Source organism: Phycodurus eques, chromosome 10 (genome assembly GCF_024500275.1).
Source record: "Phycodurus eques isolate BA_2022a chromosome 10, UOR_Pequ_1.1, whole genome shotgun sequence".
Lineage (NCBI taxonomy): Eukaryota > Metazoa > Chordata > Actinopteri > Syngnathiformes > Syngnathidae > Phycodurus > Phycodurus eques.
In genome coordinates, this window is record NC_084534.1 from 96,981 (window position 1) to 118,904 (window position 21,924).

The 21,924-nt window shown below is 44.1% G+C and overlaps 2 protein-coding genes across 5 annotated transcripts in view; both read left to right on the top strand.

The window, feature by feature from the left end:
* Positions 1 to 615: 615 nt before the first annotated feature.
* Positions 616 to 14,939, top strand: cstf1 (cleavage stimulation factor, 3' pre-RNA, subunit 1). Of its 2 annotated transcripts, XM_061689014.1 has the most exons (6): positions 616 to 858; positions 969 to 1,155; positions 5,162 to 5,439; positions 5,520 to 5,717; positions 5,873 to 6,263; positions 12,907 to 14,939. In XM_061689014.1, the coding sequence occupies exons 2-6, from the start codon at positions 987 to 989 to the stop codon at positions 13,164 to 13,166; spliced, it is 1,296 nt and encodes a 431-aa protein (XP_061544998.1). In that variant the 5' UTR covers positions 616 to 858; positions 969 to 986; the 3' UTR covers positions 13,167 to 14,939. The 2 variants fall into 2 exon arrangements, with proteins under 2 accessions (XP_061544998.1, XP_061544997.1); XM_061689013.1 differs by having other exon boundaries at positions 616 to 1,155.
* A 2,432-nt stretch (positions 14,940 to 17,371) lies between these two features.
* Positions 17,372 to 21,924, top strand: part of phf2 (PHD finger protein 2) — a 103,325-nt gene continuing 98,772 nt past the window's right edge. For 2 of the 3 annotated variants that reach the window (XM_061689120.1, XM_061689121.1), the window contains exon 1: positions 17,372 to 17,474. In XM_061689120.1, the coding sequence (XP_061545104.1) occupies positions 17,377 to 17,474 (98 nt within the window). In that variant the 5' untranslated portion in view covers positions 17,372 to 17,376. Of the gene's footprint in view, positions 17,475 to 17,566; positions 18,065 to 21,924 lie in introns of those variants that run through there. The other variant, XM_061689122.1, reaches the window with a different exon arrangement.

The window sequence follows — 21,924 nt, forward strand, 5'->3', positions numbered from 1 at the left end:
GCAAATAAAGATGATTCTGATGCAACACAATGTACTGGAATCCTTGGTCATTTGGTCTCCTGCCCGTCCACAAACATGGACCGCGCCGACGATTTTGACCCTCCTGGTTTAGCGTTACCGTATGCACGCAAAGCAAAGGGGGCGTATCTTATCTAGTTATAGATGGCTATGCTTTTTAAATACCTTTTATCAATAAAGTTTTGAAACAGCACAAGAAGAAGGCGAAGAAGAAGAAGAAGAAGAAGAAGACGAAGAAGAAGAAGAAGACGAAGAAGAAGAAGAAGAAGACGAAGAAGAAGAAAGAAGAATTTCCGCTTCGGTCTGTCTCAGTAGACAGCAATACGGAGTTACTAGACATTCTGTTGTCGCACAAGAGCGGTTCCAACTACCGGAGACAAATTCCTTGTGTGTTTTTTGGACATACTTGGCAAATAAAGATGATTCTGATTCTGATGCAACACAATGTACTGGAATCCTTGGTCATTTGGTCTCCTGCCCGTCTACAAACATGGACCGCGCCAACGATTTTGACCCTCCTGGTTTAGCGTCACCGTATGCACGCAAAGCAAAGGGGGCGTATCTTATCTAGTTATAGATGTCTATTCTTTTTAAATACCTTTTATCAATAAAGTTTTGAAACAGCACAAGAAGAAGACGAAGAAGAAGACGAAGAAGAAGACGACGAAGAATTAGAATTTGAATTTGAATTTCCGCTTCGGCCTGCCTCAGTAGATAAGTAATACGGTGTTACTAGACATTCGGCTATTATATCGTTTTACAGTTAACCCTAGCAAGTCGAAGCGTGCCGCCTTGGTTGAACTCAAGCTGCTAAGCTAACAGTAGCTACACTACATCCAGGTATTGGTTCATTTTAGGTGACAATCTTTTTGTGCAAGATATAAGCGCGCTGATTTCACTTAACAATTTAACAATTAAAGTACAGTGATTTTAGTTACCTACGTTTTCAGCCTTGATTTTGTCAGAAGATGTATCGAGCCAAACCAACGTTGAAAGACCGGCAGCATCTGTATAGGCTCATAATAAGCCAGCTACTTTACGATGGCTACACAAACATCGCGAACAGCTTAATCAATGAAGTTAAACCTCAAAGCGTGGTGTCACCATCTGAACAGCTGGTTCAGCTGGCAAAAATTGGTAAGTTGCATCTCCGTATTTCAGTAAGTAGTAGACAGTGTTGGGGAGTAACTAATTGCATGCAATAAGATTTGTGTCGTTGACTTATAAAATGTCTGTAAATGTTTTCTTTCACATTTGCAATAGAGCTTTGCATTGTGGGCTGTGCGGCCATTTTGGGGGCTTCTTAAACTGCTCCAAAGAATTGTAAATCGTTAACATCTCATCTGCAGTTTATCAACGTGTGAGTGCAGGACCTTAAAAGAAGTATGGGGTCTTAATGGTCAATATTTTACTAACAAGTTGCTTTTATTAATTTTTGCCCAAGAAAACTTAACTAGCAGCCATTTCCAATAATATCAATCTTTTTTGGTGCAATTTGTAAGTAACCCATTGGCTTTGGAAAATCCAGACTTTTAATATAGGCAAAAATGACACTGCAGAATATATGGAAGTCCAATGAGGAAATGTCCTCTCCGTCTGCCATGGCTATGATAGGCTGACATATCCAAAATGCAAAATCTGACTGAAAATGGGACATGGACTGCACTTATCGCGCTTTAATCAAATATTTAATCAGAAAACATGCCTCAAATGACTGCTGATTCTATTTTGGGGGGATTGTTTTGCTACAGACATAATGTTTAAGTAAACAACTATGGAAAAAGTGCCCGTCTTCTCTCGATTAACTCGTTCCTTGGACACAATGCCAACACGTCATCTCTGTCAGTGGCACTGCAGCTGAACCAAGTAGCGTGTATTTTTGCTTTTTAACCATCTGCTTTAAAAGTTCAGTCAAATTATATAAAATACATATGAACGTTCTCGGATGTTAGTCAGCAAATCTAGCTAGAATGAATGTTTCTGATATAAAGATGTCAATAAATGCAGCTGTCAGATAACGACAAATCTCACATGTTGTTGCATGTAAAAAAACAGGATGCAGATATTGTATATATTTTTTACTTGCAGTAATAAAAATGTATGGAGCACACTGGTCGTTGTGATATTGTCAAAGGTTAGGTTTTTTTTTTTCGTTGAACAGCTGACATCGAAGCCATCCGATGTCTCTGTGAGCGCTACTGTATATACTTGTATACTAAGTATCTTAAAAAATCTTCTCTATTCAGGTCATGTATTCTAATAAGTCAGGTCAAACCAACATTACAACACAGAAGTAATGGGTGCTAACTTACTGTAATCCAATTATTTTATTGTAATGAAATTACTTCACACACACCGAAACTTTAGAGCATGATTCAAGTATTGCAATATTAGTCATTCGAAGTGCTACAGGACTTTGCATCTTTTTGCACAATTATCAAAAAAACAAATTTTTTTTTTACCGGCATTACCAGATAACTAGCAACCCTTTACTGCTCAGTGACTTTTTTTTTTTTTTTTTTTTGTCAATGTCTTTCTGTCTCCAAAGTGTTCTCTGTCAATTGACCATCTGTTGTCGTACTAGAGCGGCTCCAGCTACCGGAGACAAATCCCTTGTGGGTTTTTTGGACACACTTGGCAAATAAAGATGATTCTGAGAATGCCGGGATGTTTATGTACAACCGTTAGTGCTAGCTCTAGCTTGCTAGGCTTAAGAACGTTTTTGTTGGTGGCTTGTGAGCCCTATCCCATTAAAAGTATGTGTACATACCTCAAGCAGTCCTTGAATGAAAATCTTCTCCACCACCACCCGTTTTCCCCCTTTTCTTTTTTGACCAACACAATACACACGGCATGATCCATTGTTGTTGCCGTGGTAACGGGTGAATCCGGTCACGTTTGAATTGACAAAGTCCAGTGATCATAAATAACGTCAAAAGACACGCGACAAGACTAAAAATAAAATATCTTTTGGATTCAAATATCTACTGTATACGACTGCGATGCGGAGCAAATGCCTTTTGTGCAGTCATTCATCGGATCAGAGAATTATGTCATTAAAGCCGATCAGCATAAAATGGTAATTATCGGCCGATACCAACCGAGCCGATCAGATCGGTGTAAAATCTAGTAAAAACGTAGTCTTGTCGGTTTATTTATTCCCCCCCCCCTTTGCAATCATGTGACGAGTTGCTCACCATGTAAATATTGTCTAATTTGTACTTTTGTATTTCGATCAAAATGGTATGGTGGTTTTTAACATGCTGTACATGGAATGTAACAAACAAATTTTATTCTGTATTTACATTTCATCATGTTTTGTTATCAGTTCTTTATTTGTATAAAGAACAAATATGTGGTCAATCCGGTATATGCGCAAAGTACTTCCGCATTCAGCAAATCAAGTAAAAGCACTTCCGCCTCGCTCGGGTGTATGGGGAAGGGGACCGTTTTGAAGCACCTGCAGGAGCTTTAAACGTGTACAATATATATTTTTTAAACACAAGATGTCACCACAGAGCCACCAAAGATGACGGTGTTTGGGGTTCGTTCATGTTTACATGTATGATATATTTATAAATAAATGATATACGTGTATTTAACTTTGAAGACACCAGCCCTAAAGAATACAAATATTTTAGCAAGTTCAGCTTCAAAGAATATATAATCAATCAAGGCTGGAATTAAGCGTTCTCGTATTGCTATTTTCGAGTTATAATTTGCATTTTGCGCCTCAAAAAGCACATTGACAAGCAAAACTGCGACTCAAAGTTTGACCACGGAGACTGTCCTGAAGACGTAAGCATGCAGGAGCCTATGTGACACGAGGCGGAGAGGGGGTCCGGTTATGGTGGCCTCAGTATTGCATCTCTGCTTTTTGCAAATGATGTGGTTCTGTTGGCTTCATCAAGCCGTGACCTCCAACTCTCACTGGAGCAGTTCGCAATTGAGTGTGAAGCGGCCGGGATGAGAATCAGCACCTCCAAATCTGAGACCGTGGTCCTCGGTCGGAAAAGGGTGTCGTGTCCTCTCCGGGTCGGGGATGAGATCCTGCCCCAAGTGGAGGAGTTCAAGTATCTCGGGGTCTTGTTCACGAGTGAGGGAAGAACGGAACGGGAGATCGACAGGCGGATCGGTGCGGCGTCCGCAGTGATGCGGACTTTGTATCGATCCGTTGTGGTAAAGAAGGAGCTAAGCCGAAAGGCGAAGCTCTCGATTTACCGGTCGATCTCCGTTCCTAGCCTCACCTATGGTCACGAGCTGCGGGTCGTGACCGAAAGAACGAGATCCCGGCTACGAGCGGCCGAAATTAGTTTTCCTGTGCAGGGTGTCCGGGCTCTCCCTTAGAGAGAGGGTGAGAAGCTCGGTCATCCGGGAGGATCTCAGAGTAGAGCCGCTGCTCCTCCACATCGAGAGGAACCAGATGAGGTGGCTGGGGCATCTGATTCGGATGCCTCCCGGACGCCTCCGTCCATGGTGAGAACGTCTCACCGGGAGGAGACCCCGGGGACGACCCAGGACACGCCGGAGAGACTACGTCCTTCGGCTGGGCTGGGAACGCCTCGGGATCCCCCCGGAATAGCTGGATGAAGTGGCTGGGGAGAGGGAAGTCTGGGCATCCCTGCTAAAGCCACTGCCCCCGCGACCCGACCTCAGATAAGCGGTAGAAAATGGATGGATCGTATCTCTTCCGTTTTCTAATAATTGCTCCCACGTTTGATTTCTTCACACCAAGCTGCTTACCTATTGCAGATTGAGTCTTCCCAGCCCGGTGCAGGTCTGGTGTCCTTTGACAGCTCTTTCGCATTTACAGGAAGTCGGCTATTCCGTCTTCTGCGTTGGTCTTGTGACGTTCCGCGTATAGCGGATTCCGAAAATTAGTGTTTTTAATCCGCTTTTTAAAAAGAAACATCCGAGGGTCCTGTTGATGTATTTATTCATTTAAAACTATGACAATTAATCCAAATGCAATCAAGTGTAGTTATACTTGCATTACTTTGAGAAAGTAATTGAACGACTTCCACTACGACTAGATTTTTAACAGGGTAACATGTAATCATTTCCAAAGTAATCTTCCCAACACCGGTAGTAGATGAGTCGTGTGTACGGGACCAAATGACTAAATCCATCATTTGTGTGTCAGGTATGGAGAACGATGACAGTGCCGTGCAGTACGCTATTGGGCGCTCTGATACAGTAGCGCCCGGTGTCGGAATTGATCTCGAATTTGATGCTGATGTACAGACGATGTCTCCCGAGGCATCCGAGTATGAGACGTGCTACGTTACCTCGCATAAGGGACCTTGTCGCGTTGCGACATATAGTCGTGATGGCCAACTAATTGCCACAGGCTCTGCTGATGCTTCGATAAAGATACTGGACACTGAGCGTATGCTGGCTAAAAGTGCTATGCCGATTGAGGTAAGTCAGGCCACTAGCACAAATTGGTGTCTGTTAAAAAAATCTGAGCGGATATTGTAATGTTTTTCCTCCCCGCACAGGTTATGATGAATGAGACGGCTCAGCAAAACATGGAGAATCACCCTGTGATTCGAACCCTGTACGACCACGTCGATGAAGTCACCTGCCTGGCCTTCCACCCAACCGAACAGATCCTTGCTTCCGGCTCAAGAGATTACACCCTCAAACTCTTTGACTACTCAAAGCCCTCTGCAAAAAGAGCCTTTAAATATATACAGGTCAGATTTGCTGCACATACGGATTTTGCCTTTGTCCATGTGCACGTGTTGATACCACTTGCTGACCGGTGTTAGTTTTGTATGCCGTTGAACCGACTTGTATGATTTCCTCACATTTTGTGGAAAGGGAGAAAATAAAATCTTCTCCCCTTTAGGAAGCTGAAATGCTGCGTTCCATCTCGTTTCATCCATCTGGAGACTTCCTTCTGGTTGGAACACAGCACCCGACCCTGCGTCTTTATGATGTCAACACCTTTCAGTGTTTTGTGTCCTGCAACCCTCTGGACCAGCACACAGACACTATTAGCGGTGTCAGTTACAATCCCACAGCCAACAGCTACGTCACCTGCAGCAAGGACGGCAGCATTAAACTGTGGGATGGTGTCTCCAATCGCTGCGTGACCACCTTTGACAAAGCTCATGATGGAGCAGAGGTCTGCTCGGCCATCTTTACAAAGAACTCCAAGTACATCCTCTCCAGTGGGAAAGATTCAGTGGTCAAACTGTGGGAAATATCAACAGGCCGAATGTTGGTGAAATACACAGGTGAAGATGATGCTTGTATTTTCAGAGCCAAAGAGATGCTTGAGTCACATTTACTAGTTTCGAGTCCATATCCTACCTCTACAGGGATCGTGTTTGTGTGTCCCGTGTCAGAGACGCGCAAAAAGCATTGTGAATGCGCGTCCACTGACGCGCAACATTGATTACCCACGTATGTGTGCAAGGCTCAAATTAAGCAGTCTCGCATCGCAGTTTGCGGGTCGGAATTAGCATTTTGCACATCCAAAAACACGTTGACAAGCGAAACTACAAATCGGGTTTACCGCGGAGGCGGTCGCAAAGACTGAAGCAGGCAGTGGTATATATGACATGCGCTTACGTCACCGCTGCACGGACGCGGAAGTTAAGCGTTCGATCGATTAGTAGGAAGACAGCGGTTCCAAAATGCGATGCCAAAGTGAGAAGAGAGGGGGAAAAAGACACGGCCAAAGTGTGGCAAGGCGAGCGCCCGTTTGTTGTAACACGGCCCTTTCTCTCCGCTGAGTATGACGCCGCATCGCAGGACCCAAGAGACGAAGGTGAAGTCAACATAGCGCAAATCGGTGAGCTTAACGTTAGCCTACTTTACAAACATAACGTTAGCGCTGCGTAGTGTCTCTCTTAATTCTGATTACCGTCGAATGGGTGACTTTTTAAAACAAATTTACTGTGACAGAGACTGTATAACACAACCATAATGCTACTTAGTGTGCTTTTTGCTCAGTGTAGTCACTGTGTGACATGGCCAATCTGATGATCTGTAAGTGGCAAATCTTGGAGTGAAGTTAGTGAAAAATGTGGCCACAGAGGAATAAGAGTAAAGTGGATTATCATCATGTACCCAAACAGAGGTGAAGGGAGATGAAGCAAATATTTTTCCCTCTTGAGGTTTCTTAATTTTAGTTTGAACAATTTCAACGCATCCCAAACTTACAGTCGTACAAAGAATATTTGTCTTAGTCCTAGTCAACTGGTTTATGCTCATAAATGCACAGCCATGAACCTAATGTCACAAAATGCTAGCTATTTAAGTGAAGATGCACAAAGGCTGTTAATGCTTTAAAAATGCCTCTTTTATGCACAGTGTCCATCCAGCCATTCATCAATTTTCTACCGCTTATCCGGGTCGGGTCGGGTCGCGGGGGCAGTAGCTTTAGCAGGGACGCCCAGACTTCCCTCTCCCCGGCCACTTCATCCAGCTCTTCCGGAGGGATCCCGAGGCGTTCCCGGCCCAGCCGAAGGACGTAGTCTCTCCGGCGTGTCCTGGGTCGTCCCCGGGGTCTCCTCCCGGTGGGACGTGCCCGGAACACCTGACCAGGGGGGCGTCCGGGAGGCATCCGAATCAGATGCTTCAGCCACCTCACCTGGCTCCTCTCGATGTGGAGGAGCAGCGGCTCTAAAACGGTTCAGTTAACATTTGTTAAATTAAAATATGTAAAATTGAGATGTCATTGTTGTCTCAAGATGCCAAACAGAAAAGGGGAAACTCAGGATATTTTTCATCAGTTCAACGCTTTATTTGAACACGTGCAACTTTCTATGTATTTCGTTGCGCTTGAGGAATGCAGCCCGACTGTTATTTGGTAAATGAGAGGATATTACACAATTATGCTCGTATGTTTGATTACCAGGGCAGAATTTGTAAGCTGTGTACAATTTTTTTTTATTTTTTTTTTTTTTGGCAAATCATTTTTTTTTGGCATAAAAAAAACATCGACACTATCGTTGAAGGTTTTTGGGAATATTTGTTCTTTTAAAAATGTGCTATTGTGGCCTGAACATATTAACACAAACATATTGTTCAAACAGTCTAAAAAAAATGAAATATTAAAGAGTAACAACTATAGTAAAAATCTGCAATATAAGCGTGACGGTGAACAGGTACTGCGATGTAGCGGAGGATTACTTTATCTGTATTCCGTGATGATAAATTGCAGGGACTCATTGTTTCCATGACGTGCATCCGGGACTCGCATAGTCTCAAGTGTAAAATGATCTCTGCCTCTATTGAAAAAAGTTAGAATTTTCAACTATGCTCAAACAGTTATCAGAATCCCTTGGTTTTCATTTCACTTTTATCTGAGTTGATCACTAGTCACTGTTTCTAAAGGCCTAAATACTAAAAACTTGACTGAGGGGAGTATTTGCAAAAATCACATTGGTGCTTGCTGAACTATAACTTAGCGCAAATGGTGCGCATCTCAATATTCGTACCAGCACAAGGCTTGCTGTGCGCTTGCCTATTTGGCAGACCAGTCCGTGCCAAGTTGGGCGTTGTCTGTGCAGCAAAGGGCGTCCTTTGGGTTCCACTCGGAGCATGTGACATTTTGGTGACTGAGGGCTCCATTTTCAGTGACGAATCTTCATTTTTTGTGAAAGCGCAAGCCTCGCTGCACATTGGCAGACCCCTCTTTGCTAAGGTGGGCAGTGTCAGTGCAGCGAGGGTGTGCCCTACTTGGCCGAGTGACATGGTGTCAGAAAGTCCGTCTAAACTTAGACTTGCTAAAATGCCACGTCTAAGTTGTGGCGCGGGGATCTAACGCGACTTTGGTGACTGATCGGTGGACCCGAATGCAGAAAGACACGCGAGGTCCTCGGACTTAGGTAGTGGATGACAGATTTATTTCAACAGGAGGCATCCAAACCTCTTTAGAGAAATCATTTAATTGAATGCATTATGATCATCATATATTTTTAAAATCCATTTACTGGCCGCTATGGGGGTGTGAGGTGGAGGGAAACGAACGATTGTGAGAGGGGATATCAATGAGGTCCGCGTATGCATTTCAGTCACCAGCTCATTCTGTATTTAATAAGTGAATACTGCCAAGGTTCATTGCTCCAACCTCGCACAGTGCGCCGAGACCGCTTCCATATATATGATGTCATCATAGGCGAGACTGTTACACTGTTTTTAAAGGGTATCCAATAACGCGCTTCGATTGGAGATGATTGAAGCTGGCTGTGGTGACTCCCACAGAAGCGCAGACGTCCCATTTTAAATCCGGTGGTCGTACAGCGGTCCGTCAGAGTACCATAACGGAGTGGAGCCCACCTCTTCGCATAGGGTGGGTAGATGATACACGAGCTCCGTAGACGTTGGGTGGAGCAGACTCATTTCATTCATAAATATGTGATCAGCGGATATCGAACTCATTGCGCCTCACTGAAAGGAAAGAGAGGAATTAATGAATTTGTTTGGCGGCAAATTAAGTCAGCAGTGTTTCCACGCAGACCACCCCTTTGGTGAAATACACCGCTGCGTGCGTCTGTGAAAATACGCCAACCAGCTCTAACCCGGCCCGATTTGTGCTCAGGAAAATAGTCCCGTGAGTCAACATGGTACCATAGCTAATTGACCCAATGTGTAGCTACTATGGGTGGGACTTAAATGCATTAATTGCGATTAATTCATTACGAACAAATACATTAGTCTAAAAAAATTACGTGGAACCTTTGTCATTGCCCGACTCCCTGGTACAACCGATTAAACTGACGCACACGTTGCTAGGACTGATGGGAGGCAAAAACAAACAATAAAAAACAACACTACCCGATGGAGGCCTTGATGAGCCTGGTTTTGTGCAGTCCATTCAAAAAGTAGTTTTCATACCACCGAAGCACTTAAACCCTCTAACGTGATCAAAGTTTTCAACTGCTACACCGAATCCATTTAAAGGCAATACTATAACAAACCAAAAAAATTCTTAAAATACCACTTTAATTTTGGCCAGGGATAATGTCGATTAGTTTTTCTACTGTTTTGTGTTGAAATGCAGTTAAATGCATTTTTCCAGAGTTAACAATATTCCTGTCTGTGTCAATTACAGTCTCCTCTAAAAGTATTGTAATGGCACGGTCAATTCCTTTGTTTTTGTTGGATATGGAAGACATTTGGGTTTCAGATCAAAAGATGAATATGAGACGAAAGTTGAGAATTGAAGCTTTTATTTCACGGTATTTACGTCTAGATGTGTTAAACAACTCAGACAAAGCAGATTTTGTTCGAAGCCACCCACTTTTCAAGTCAACAAAAGTATTGGAACATGTGACTGATTGGTGTTTCTAGCTCAGTTAGCAAGCATGAAGACCAGAGAGCTGTCTGTAGGAGAAAAGCAAACCATTTTGAAGCTGAGAGAAGAGGGAAAATCAGAGCTATTGGACAAACATTGGGCATAGCCAATAGAGCAATTCGCAATGTCTTGAAAAAGAGAGAAATTACCGGTGTACTGAGCAACAGACATCGAACAGGTCAGCCAATGGTGTCAGCAGCAGTTGATGACAGGAACATTGTAACAGCTCTGAAGAAACACCACAGTCAGTGGCATCACTGCCAACCTCCACAGGTCGGGGGTGAAGGTATCACAATCCACTATTCGAAGGAGACTTCAAGAGAAGATACATATATATATACAGGACATACCACAAGATGCAAACCACTCTTCAGCAAAAAGAATCGGAAGGCCAAATTGGATTTTGAAGTACAGAGATGAGCCACAAGAGTTTTGGAACAAAAAAAACAAGTGGAAGGTCTTAGACTGGCCAAGTCAATTACCGGACCTTAACCCAATTGAAGCACATATTTTCCCTCCTGAAGTGAAGACTGAAGGGACAAATCCCCAGAAACAAGAACTGAAAGAGGCTGCAGTGAAGGCCTGGAAAAGCATTTCCAATTAAGAACGCAACAGTCTGGTGAAGTTAATGGGTCGCAGGCTTGATGCAGTTATGGCATAAATGATTAAATGTTATTCAATTCAAGTTAAATTAATAATGTCTGTTCCAGTACTTTTGCTCACTTGAAAAGTAAGTGGCTTCAAACAAAAAGTGCGCTGTCCTAAGTTAACACGTAGAAGTTACTACCATGAAATAAAAACTGGAATTCTGAACTTTTGTCTCCTATTCATGTACATTTTTTCACCCCAAAAAATTGTCAAAAGTCAATAGTGGGGATAAGGCCATCTAGAGGTTATGACAAAGCTGTACACTTTCATTCCAAAATGCCACCGCCACCTAGAGGTTATGAGAAAGATGTACACTTTCATTCTAATATGCCACCGATGAAAAATGTGTAACCTACACTTTCATTCCAATATGACGGCTACGTATAAGTATAGCTCATAAGTTTACATACACTGGCAGAAATTATTTTTATTTTTTTTTAATTTTTTTTTTATTTTTTTTTTAATATGACTGAACAACAACCGGCGGCACGGTGGCCGACTGGTTAGAGCGTCCGCCTCACAGTTCTTAGGACCCGGGTTCAATCCCCGTCCCCGCCTGTGTGGAGTTTGCATGTTCTCCCCGTGCCTGCGTGGGTTTTCTCCGGGCACTCCGGTTTCCTCCCACATCCCAAAAAAACATGCATTAATTGGAGACTCTAAATTGCCCGTAGGCGTGACTGTGAGTGCGAATGGTTTGTTTGTTTGTATGTGCCCTGCGATTGGCTGGCAACCCGGTCAGGGTGTACCCCGCCTCCTGCCCGATGACAGCTGGGATAGGCTCCGGCACGCCCGCGACCCTCGTGAGGAGAAGCGGCTCAGAAAATAGATGGATGGATGGATGAACAACAACAATCATTCATTTCTGATGGTTATGTCTTGTTTCATGATAATGATTTTCTGAAATGCTTGACTGTTAATTTGAATCCCATTGAAATAAAATTTAATGTTTCGCCTGGCCCTTCATGTTTGAAAAATTGTACCCATCTTACAAATTCTGCCTGGGTAATCAAACATGAGCACAACTGTGTTTTCTAAATTACTAAATAAAAGTCGGGTTGTGAATTTCAAAATAAGAGCAAGTAAAAACAGAGCGGATTTGCAAAAGTTTGAGAAAGAAAGTCCGGGGTAGACTCCATGATGTTTAGTAAGTCTTCCCTTGTGTAATTGAGTCACGTAATGTCTCCAAAGACGAACGAAAAACACAAAAGCATAGACAATGGTAAAGAGCACGTAACCAAGGTGTCCACATGGCTAAGCGCCATCTTTCAATAATAATAATGTTGTCCTGGGTTCCTTTGTGACCTCTTTGATGAGTCATCACTGTACTCTTAGGGTCATTTGTGGAGGCTGCCCACTCCTGGTAAAGTTCGCCACTGTTCCGTTTTCTTTCCATTTGTGGATAATGGCACTCACCGTGGTTTGTTGAAGTTCTTTGCAGGCTGATAAATGTCAATTACTTTATTTCTCATCTGCTCTTAAATTCCTTTGGATCGTGGCATTTTGTTGCAGCTTTTTCAGATCTTTTTAATTTTGTCTAAGGGATTTCTTGATTGAACAGGTCTGGAGGTAATCCTGTTTGGGTTCGCTCAGTCAAAATGAACTCTGCTTTCTATTAAATATGAGCCACAGTTAATTCATGGTTTAACAAGGGGGGCAATTACCTTTTCACACAGGGCCAGGTAGCTTTGAATAGTTTTTTTTCCCCTTTCATAAATATAATCACCATTTGAAGTCTGTATTTTATGTTTTCTTGGGTTAGCTTTGATATTTACATTTGTTTGTTGATCGTAAACAGTAAAGTGGGGAAACTGCAAAAACAGAATTTGAGAAGGGGCAAAAACATGTTTACGGCACTGTACGTTTTGTGACAGACACGTCATTGTATTTTGGGCTGGGGATGCATCTTAATGTGTTTGCCGTTGCAGGTGCTGGTCTAAGTGGCCGTCAGATGCATCGTACACAGGGCGTGTTTAACCACACAGAGGATTATGTTCTTCTTCCTGATGAGCGCACCATCAGCCTGTGCTGCTGGGATTCCCGTACAGCAGAGAGGAAAAACCTGCTCTCTCTGGGTCACAACAACATTGTCCGCTGCATTGTCCACTCGCCCACCAATCCTGGTTTCATGACTTGCAGTGATGACTTCAGGGCTCGTTTCTGGTACCGGCGCACCACCACCGATTGATGACCCGTACCGCCGCATCCTTTGTCCGAGAGAAACAAAGGATTCCGCACCCAGGACTCTTGGGCAGAAACAACGAAAAAAAATGCTGTGGAGTCTTTCAGTCGGATGGATTAAAATTTAGATTTTTCTTTGCTTAGGAATTGTCCCCTCTTTTCAATACTATTTTGTCAAACTCACTCATCATCCACATAGACTATAAAGTGTTTGTTTCCCCCCAGCACTTTTTAGTTTTGCATATGTTGCAATACTTTTAAAATTGTATTTCTTATTTTTTTTTTACATTATCGTTCTGTGTATAGATAGAATTAAAAAAAATAAAAAATAAAAAAAAACAGATCCCTTAACAGTAATGACGACGACTGATTTTAGGCAAGTGGTCAACCTGCTGGAAGCACACATTTGTACTCCTTGAGCTTCTGCGGTTTCCTTTCGGTGGTCTGCTAATACAACCTCCTCTTGTGTACAAATGTCAATTCATTTTCTAATTAATGGCCTCTGCAGTAAACTTTTGATAATTACGGGGGGGCAAGACAGCTGCAGGTGTGTGCGTGTCTCCTCTGGCCAATGGAAATGTGTAAATCAGAATCATCTTAAATGACATTAAGCAGCATCTTCCCCACTCGGGGTGGAAAATGACCTGACCTGCGTGACAGCTCATACAATGTGAGACTGATGAGAACTAAATCATACTTTCACATCAGTCACATCATCCAAATGGTTCACTAAAACCAACTGTAAAAAGACTTGATCTCTGTGGGCACTGAAGACAACTTAAACATTGAGTCCTATAGTTGCCCAGTTAAACATGATAAAACGACACTTTTGAAAATGTTTTTTTGCATTTCAGCATGGAATGTAAACAAGCACAAAAGGTCATACTTTACATGTTATATTGGTTTTATGTGGTTATTGCAACACTTTTCAGGTTGAGTAATAAACTGAAAACAAATTATTTCACTTTCATTGACTGTTCATGTTTACATTTTCATCAGTTGCTGAGGGAGTGTGAATGTTAATTTTGCAACAATAAGCACTGGTTAGTATCACTATCTGACGTAACTGCGACAAGTCTCACTAAAGAGATGCAGCTGCGTCAACAACATCAAACCCATTAACTTTTTAACGGGACGATCTGCCGGTTGAACCGATTGTTCGATATGATACAATTCATTAATCAAAGTACCAAGCACACACAAATAATCGCAACAGTACAAAATGATGTATTGACTAATACGTAGTTGACTTGCCAGAACCAAAGTTGAAACAATCATTTTGGATGCTTGATCTCTGTGTGAGACAGTTTCAAAGTTGGGAATTGTTTACTTGAAAATGTGCTGAGATTTTACCCGTGCTTAGGGCATGACTCACGCATATAGAATATAAGTTAGCCGAGAAACCTGAGCAGGTACAAGTGCACCCGCGTGAATAACAATAGCTTTGTTTTCATCGCCCCCTTTGGTTTTCTTTTTTGTGCATCTTTCGCAACCAAACCTGCTTCCTTTCCTCCTGAGACAATTGAGAAAACACCATCCCTGGATCATGTGATCTATGATCGTGAGTAAACAATTGCAGTGATTACTAGAAGGTACAAATTGGTGCAGAGTAACTTGGGGTTAGATTAACGATCTCACATGAGTCCCAACTTTATTCTCTCTCACGCTTCAATTCATTCACGCTCATCTCAGAAATTCAGCCTTTACGCTATATCCTGTCGTGTTAGGTATGCTTTCTTTTGATTTTGTAGTAAAGTCCCTCTGCATTTGTCTCTAGATTCCCCTGTAGTTTACATTCAACTTTCACTATATTAAACATCCTATTGTGTTCTGTGTGTGTTCGAGTCAAGATATTGACCGCTGTAATCGAGAACGGGTTTATATAACTGAAAATCCCTTCAGAAAAAGATTGATCCACCAGGTCGTTTTTTCCCACTGTACACTAATCAACGACGTGATGCCCCATTTTTATACTAACCATCCATCCATTCTCCTTAGCCGAGGTCGGGTCACGGGGGCAGTAGCTTTAGAAGACAGGCCCATGCTTCCCTTTCCCCCCCACTTCATCCAGCTCTTCCAAGGGGATCCCGAGGGATTCCCAGGCCAGCCGAGAGACCTAGTCTCTCCAGCGTGTCCTAGGTCGTCGCCGGGGTCTCCTCCCGGTGGGAGGTGCCCGAAACACCTCACCGGGAAGGCGTCCAGGAGGTATCCTAATCAGATGTCCATGCCGCCTCATCTGGCTCCTCTTAATGTGGAGAAGCAACGGCTCTACTCTGTGCCCCTCTCGGATGACCGAGCTTCTCACCCTATCTCTAAGGGAGAGGCCGGAAACTAATTTTGGCTGCTTGTAACCGGGATCTTGTTTTTTCGGTCACGACCATCAGCTCGTGACCACAGGTGAAGGTAGGAACATAGGTTGACCGGTAAATTGAGAGCTTCGCCTTTCGGCTTTGCTCCTTCACCACAATAGACCGTTACAAAGTCTGCATCACTACAGACACTGCACCGATCCCCCTGTTGATCTCCCGTTCCATTCTTCCCTCACTTGTGAACAAGACCCCAAGATACTTTTTTTTTTTTTGTCCTGTTCGGCTGTTAGGTCAAGCAGAATGGAAAATCTGTATCCCTTTTATGCTGAAACAGTTTTACTGTGTCCCAGTAGAGTTTTTAAGCTTCTACTGTGGTATTATAATTGAGGTTTATTGAGAATCAAACTTGATCAGTGAAACAGAACAAAGTTTCTAGAAGGGAGAAAGAAACAGACAAAAGAGAAAGCACTAATTGTAAACAGGATGAGATAAGTAAATCATTACATTATCTACAACAATGAAACGTTAAATATGAGTGTTGCATGGGACTGTAGTGCTATACCCTGTGAGGGAAGGACAGGACAAGATAGAACAGCACAAGGACAGGAGAAGAAGCATGCAGGACCAGGGTCGTGAACCCGGCTGTACAACTGAAGTGTGTTGGCATTAATTATGTAAATTATAAAAGTGTACAGGACGAGAGTATAAGTGAGGGGATACTCAAGCGATTTGCATATCCATGAGTTATTTGTTACAGTAAGGGGTGTGTGCCTGCAGATACATGTAAGTGAATTGATCCTGTTTTACATGCACAAACACTGACAGAAGTGTCCTGTAATTGCTGTGGCCGCACCGCGGCGGCTGAGGACCCCACCCAATCAATTAAAGGACGGGATCAGGCCCAGGGGTCCACCCGAGAGGCACCGATTCTGTTCATAACTTTTACGGACAGAATTTCTAGGCGCAGCCGAGGCGTACAGGGGGTCCGGTTTGGTGGCCTCAGTGTTGCATCTCTGCTTTTTGCAGATGATGTGGTTCTGTTGGCTTCATCAAGCCAAGAAGAACCCCGTTTATATGTGCGGAAATTAATCTGTAGGAACGACCGTGTGTCTTCTTTCCTCGAGGGGGCTTTCACCGGTCGAAGGTTTAAACAACAAGCCTTCCAACATGTTCCACTATTTCTATTTTAACTCCTTACTGTCTTAAAAGAAAACATCCAAACTTTTAATGCAGGCAAAAATGACACTGCAGAATACATCGTCGTTCAATGAAAAACTTCCAGCTGCATTGAAACAGCCTCTTGCATTCAAAAAATGGTTTTGTAACAATAATCCTGTTCCAAATGTTATGGTTGCTTTGGTCTGCGTCATTCATCCCCCCCAAAAAAGACAAATGATTGATTTGATTGATTCAAGATATTAATTGTTGCGCATGCAGTTATCATGTTAATCCTCCGTTTCTTAACGAGGTGCTCTGAAAAGCACTTTGAACATGTCAAGGTGATGCCGAAGAATGTGATATAGTACATATGTTTAGAAAGGCTATTTTTTTGAAAAGATACATGTTCTTAACTCACGCAAAAGTGGGTCGTGGTTTAGCGATAATCGAAAAAATGTTGATCCCAGGGTGACAACATTTGAGAACCAACGCTTTCGAGACTGTCACCAAATGGAAGACAGCACATTGTCGTAAAAAATATAAAATAAAGGATATTCATGATGAGAATGGATTTCAGGAAAGCCTGTGACTCATTCGTTTGCTTCTGCTGATCCGCATGACTGAAAACTTGTACAACGGTGGGAAAGAGATGGACGTTGAGGTTCATGTGTCCGGACCGCAGGGCACGCGCCCGCGCGCGCGCGCACGCAGGCACGCACGCACGCACGCACACGTAGTTGTGAATCGAACATGGCGACTGTACCCGTCTATTGCATCTGCAGATTACCTTACGACGTGACTCAATTTATGATCGAATGCGATGCTTGCAAGGACTGGTTCCACGGCAGGTAGGGGCACTTTATTCAACGTGATGCTTTTTTTGGGGGGGGGAGGTGGGGGGCGGCGAGGGGGGGCGGTTGTTTGCATGTGAGGACTCGAAATCAACACGGCGAGCCCTCAATGTGCTTGACAGCTTTGTGACTCTCAGTCGCTCGTCGACATCTGAAGAGAGGCCGCTCGGAGAAGAAGGCGGAGTCACAGCTGAGCGGGGTCGGCAATTTTCCGCTAATAACTCCAAACAGATTCTCCTAAAAACATATATGTGGAATATAATCATGTTATTTTCCCGGTGGCCTTCACCATTTACACCAGCTTAAGTGCTACGTTCGGCATGCCCCCGCGTAGCCCCGACGAGCGCGGACTGCAACGGGGGGGGGGGGGATCATCGGTCCACATCGTTCGCTTTGAATCGTTCCATGTTTTGTGCTACGCTTGCGACGTCGCGCCAGGCTTTTAGTTTCTCACCGGAATATCGGAAAGAAAACGACTCCGAACAGTGGCTCCCAGCAGCCTTCCAAGTGAGACTGCAACTATGGCGCTGACAATGGCCCCTGTCGGATGTCGCTTCAGCGGCTGAAATGAGAACATTTCCTTCAAGGTAGGTCGTCTGTGAGCACAACTCCCCCAACCTTGAGCGTAGCGACGCGCTTTCGCCACGTAACCTTTCCCCCCGTCCCCGTTGGAAGGTTTCCGCTTATTGCGGGCATGTACAATGCCGCTCCTGCTACCAAAATGGACCAGCACACTTCGTTAACGGATGAAACGGTGTTCACCGCCCCTGATCGGGAAGCCCTTTCCAATAATTATTTCATCACGTGCTGTGTGCATTGCAAAAATCCGCTGGTGTGGCTCAACTCGCTTTCACGCGCTTGGACCGAATCTGAAATTGCCCAGCATCTGGAAGTACACTCGTGTAGTGGTTACCATTTGGGCATGGTACTGTGTAGGGTGAGCTGGTATCGAAGAAGCGTTGTTGTGAGCTGGAGATGTCAAGGGGAGACTCGAAGGGCCCCGATGAAAGTCTAGTTTCAATTTGTGGCGTTGACGTGGAGGTCCTCAAAGAGATACAGTTTCTCATTGGCCCTGTGGCAACACTTCTGGTTGTGACCTATGTGGTTCGCTTAAGAAATACGTACGTTCGTCTGAGTTTGTTCTTCTGAAGCCAGAATGTGAGCATGAACGGTTGTCTGTCTGAATGGGCCCTGTGGTTGACTGGCAACCAGTCAGCTGGACTTGGCTCCAGCTTTGCTGGGAGTTGCGGAGGAAGAAGTAGAAACTGGAGAAAAATGATCTTCACATGGTGTATCTTATCAGACTGCCGAGTTTTTAGGTCACGGGTTTTAATCCGGGCTCTGGCCTTGCTTTGTGGGGTTTGCATGTTTTCTCTTTTGTATTCTATATTTGGTTTTGTATCCCTGTTTTGCTTTGCCTCCCCCATTCCAAAAACATGCGCATGTTAGGTTAACTGAAGAGTCAAAATTGTCCTTGGGTTTAACTGTAAGGTAACCTGAATAACTTTGACTATTCCCACAGTGGGGAAAACTTGCAAATGTGAGTGTGAATGCTTGTTTCTGCATGTTTGTCCACACGTGCCATGCGGTTGGCTGGTGACCAGTCCGGGGTGATTCACCCGCCGCACGCCAGACGTCAGCTGGGATGGGCTCCAGCGCAGCTGCAACCCGAGTGAGGTTAAGCGGTATCGAAAACATGGAACATTAGACCTTTGCGCCTACACTTGGTTGACAATAATGTTAACGTTTGTATCTTAACTTGTCGTTTAATGTTTATGATGCCAACAGTTTGGAATAATTATCCCAAATATGATTGATCTCAATAATGTATAGAATTTCTAGAATAGATAATATGTTGATTATAGTTCCTTACCGTTATTTAGGAAGCAAAGCGCATCAATATTCCATTCATAACTGGGTGCCACACAGTGACTCCTCGCCAGTTTGAGTCACCCAGTTTCAGTTGCTCAGACACAATTTATACAGCCATTCATGTTGTCTATGGATGCAATTTCAAGGCTGGCTGTGTATGCCGTTTATGTAGGAATAAAGAATTATTCAGGATCCTGTGAGTCTCAAATCTGGAACAAAGGGCAGATACTTGTCTGTATAAATTATGAACTTTGAGGTTGGAACAGCAAAAGCAATGAACAACGAATATACCAATAGTAAATGATAAAATTCCCATGACACTCCTCTCTCTCACTTATAATACCATTTTTATTTCATATGATTTGAGCAATTAAACACCAGGCAGCAACTGAAATGACAACCTTCACATTGCCCAAAAGGATTAGGCAGAAGCAAAGGTTATTGGGCCCTCCCCCTTTACCCATTAACACAAAACATTTTTGAGTGTGCTTTGTTATCGGATTTCTGTGCTCATCGTGGCCTGTCTATGAATGAACACTATATATAAACCTACGGGTAGGGCTGGGCATTGTTAAGAACTTCACGATTCAATTCGATTTCGATTCTTTACGTTGTGATTCGGCGGCACGGTGGACGACTGGTTAGAGTGTCTGCCTCACAGTTCTGAGGACCTGGGTTCAGGAACCGTCCTACGGGAGGGAGAGCTAGAGGAAATGGTGGTTTGGCTCACCACGGCGCTCTTGGATTGTGGGGAGCCTGGTCTTTTGGTCGCGAGGGGCATGTCACAATTAAGTTACCAGATTGACCGCAATAAATGCACAGCCGCCGGATGGAGCAACGCTGAGGTTCCTGGGGATCTTGACGTGTGTTACCAATTTGCATAGGCTCATTAGGTGCAGTGGGGGGGGGGGGGGGGGTGATGAAGGGAAAGTTGATATGCAGAAGGCAGGTGAGATACTGACGGCGCGGTGCTCACGGTGGAAGTAATTTTATGTGCTCGGACCCCCGTCTCTTGTGTTATCTAGGCAACTGACTGGAGTACCGGGGGAGGAGTTGTGCCATCACGGGGTGGACCATTTGGCTGCTTTGCCACGGAGGAGATTCGTGACAAATGCGACCTTGGATTGTTCGGTGGGATAACTGTACGGTTGAAGGTTGAAAACTAGGAAGCAATTGAGGAGAAACTGGCTACATGCACCTCGGTCCCCGGAGTAGGGCTCGGGCGGAGGGACATGAGCTTCTTTGTACAGGAGGGCGGGGTGGCTCGGAGGCTGTGGGCTTGGAAGGAGTATTTACTTGGGGTTGGTGGGATTGCATCTTCGAACAAAGCAGGGAGACCTGTTGCGTAAGGGAGTTTAAAGATTCCATGATTTCTTGAAGAGCTTTGTCCTGTCGCCCTATGTGGGCCTTAGTGGGTGAGTGCATATTTTAGTACCTCCGGGTTTGCTGGGGCCATGATTGGCCAGAGTATTCTGTCATGAATGGATGGAGACTGGACCCAAGAGCAGGCGGAGGCAGATTGGTTGTGATGAACAGTGAAAAGGGAAATGGAGATGGTCCTTGAGATGCGCTGGCGGGATGTTAAGGCAGAGAATGCATGGCAGGAAGTAATGAGGACAGGCAGCTGGCTTGGTGGCGTGGGGCCAGAAATCCACTTGGCGAGGGACACGGAGGAAACACTGCGGACAAGGGAAAAAACACAGAGTTCAGAACGGTAGTGTTGGTAAGGAGGGCTGATTGGTGACAGGTGCGCGGCCGAGGAAAGTGCTGGAAAGGGGGCGGTGGGTGGGGATAGGAGGTTGGGCGCAAGGCGCCACCCAGGCTCCAACAATAGTACTGCAGGGCAGCTCATGACACAGTCCCCTCCAAATGTATAAGAATGGCAAGGTTAATTCCTTTGCATTTGTTTTATACTGAAGACATTTGGGTTTCAGACCAAAAGATGAATATGAGACAAAAGTTCAGAATTCCAGCTTTTATTTCATGGTATTTACATGTAGATGTGTTAAACAACTCAGAACAGAGGACCTTTTGTTTGAAGCCACGTATTTTCAAGTGAGCAAAGGTTTTGGAGCATGTGACTGGTGGGTGTTTCTAGTTGCTCAGGTCTTGCCTTTTAGATTGATTGCTTAAACATTAGTGCTTGTTTTTGGCTTTGGGTTTCACCTGCGAAAACTGCATTTGCTGTTAAGCAAACCAGAGAGCTGTCTAGGGGAGAAAAGCAAACTATTTTGAAGCTGAGAGAAGAGGAAAAATCGATCACAGCTATTGCACAAGCATTGGGCATAGCCAATAAAACAATTTGAAATGTCCTGAAGAACAACTACTGGTGTACTGAGCAACAGACATCGAACAGGTCGGCAAAGGGTATCAACAGAAAGCTGATGAAGAAACACCCAAAGACAACAGTCAGTGACATCACTGCCTACCTCCACAGGGCAGCGGTGAAGGTATCACAATCCACTGTTCGAAGAAGACTTCAAGATAAGAAATGTAAAGGCCACAAGATGTGAACCACTCATCAGCAAAAAGAATCGGAAGGCCAGGTTAGATTTTGAAAAGAAGTACAGAGATG

Excerpts from the sequence above, each read along its gene's own strand:
- cstf1 (XM_061689013.1), top strand. The coding sequence starts at position 987 with ATGTATCGAGCCAAACCAACGTTGAAAGACCGGCAGCATCTGTATAGG. Across the intron at positions 5,440-5,519 it reads AAAGTGCTATGCCGATTGAG|GTTATGATGAATGAGACGGC; the intron begins GTAAGTCAGGCC and ends CTCCCCGCACAG. Across the intron at positions 6,264-12,906 it reads AATGTTGGTGAAATACACAG|GTGCTGGTCTAAGTGGCCGT; the intron begins GTGAAGATGATG and ends TTGCCGTTGCAG.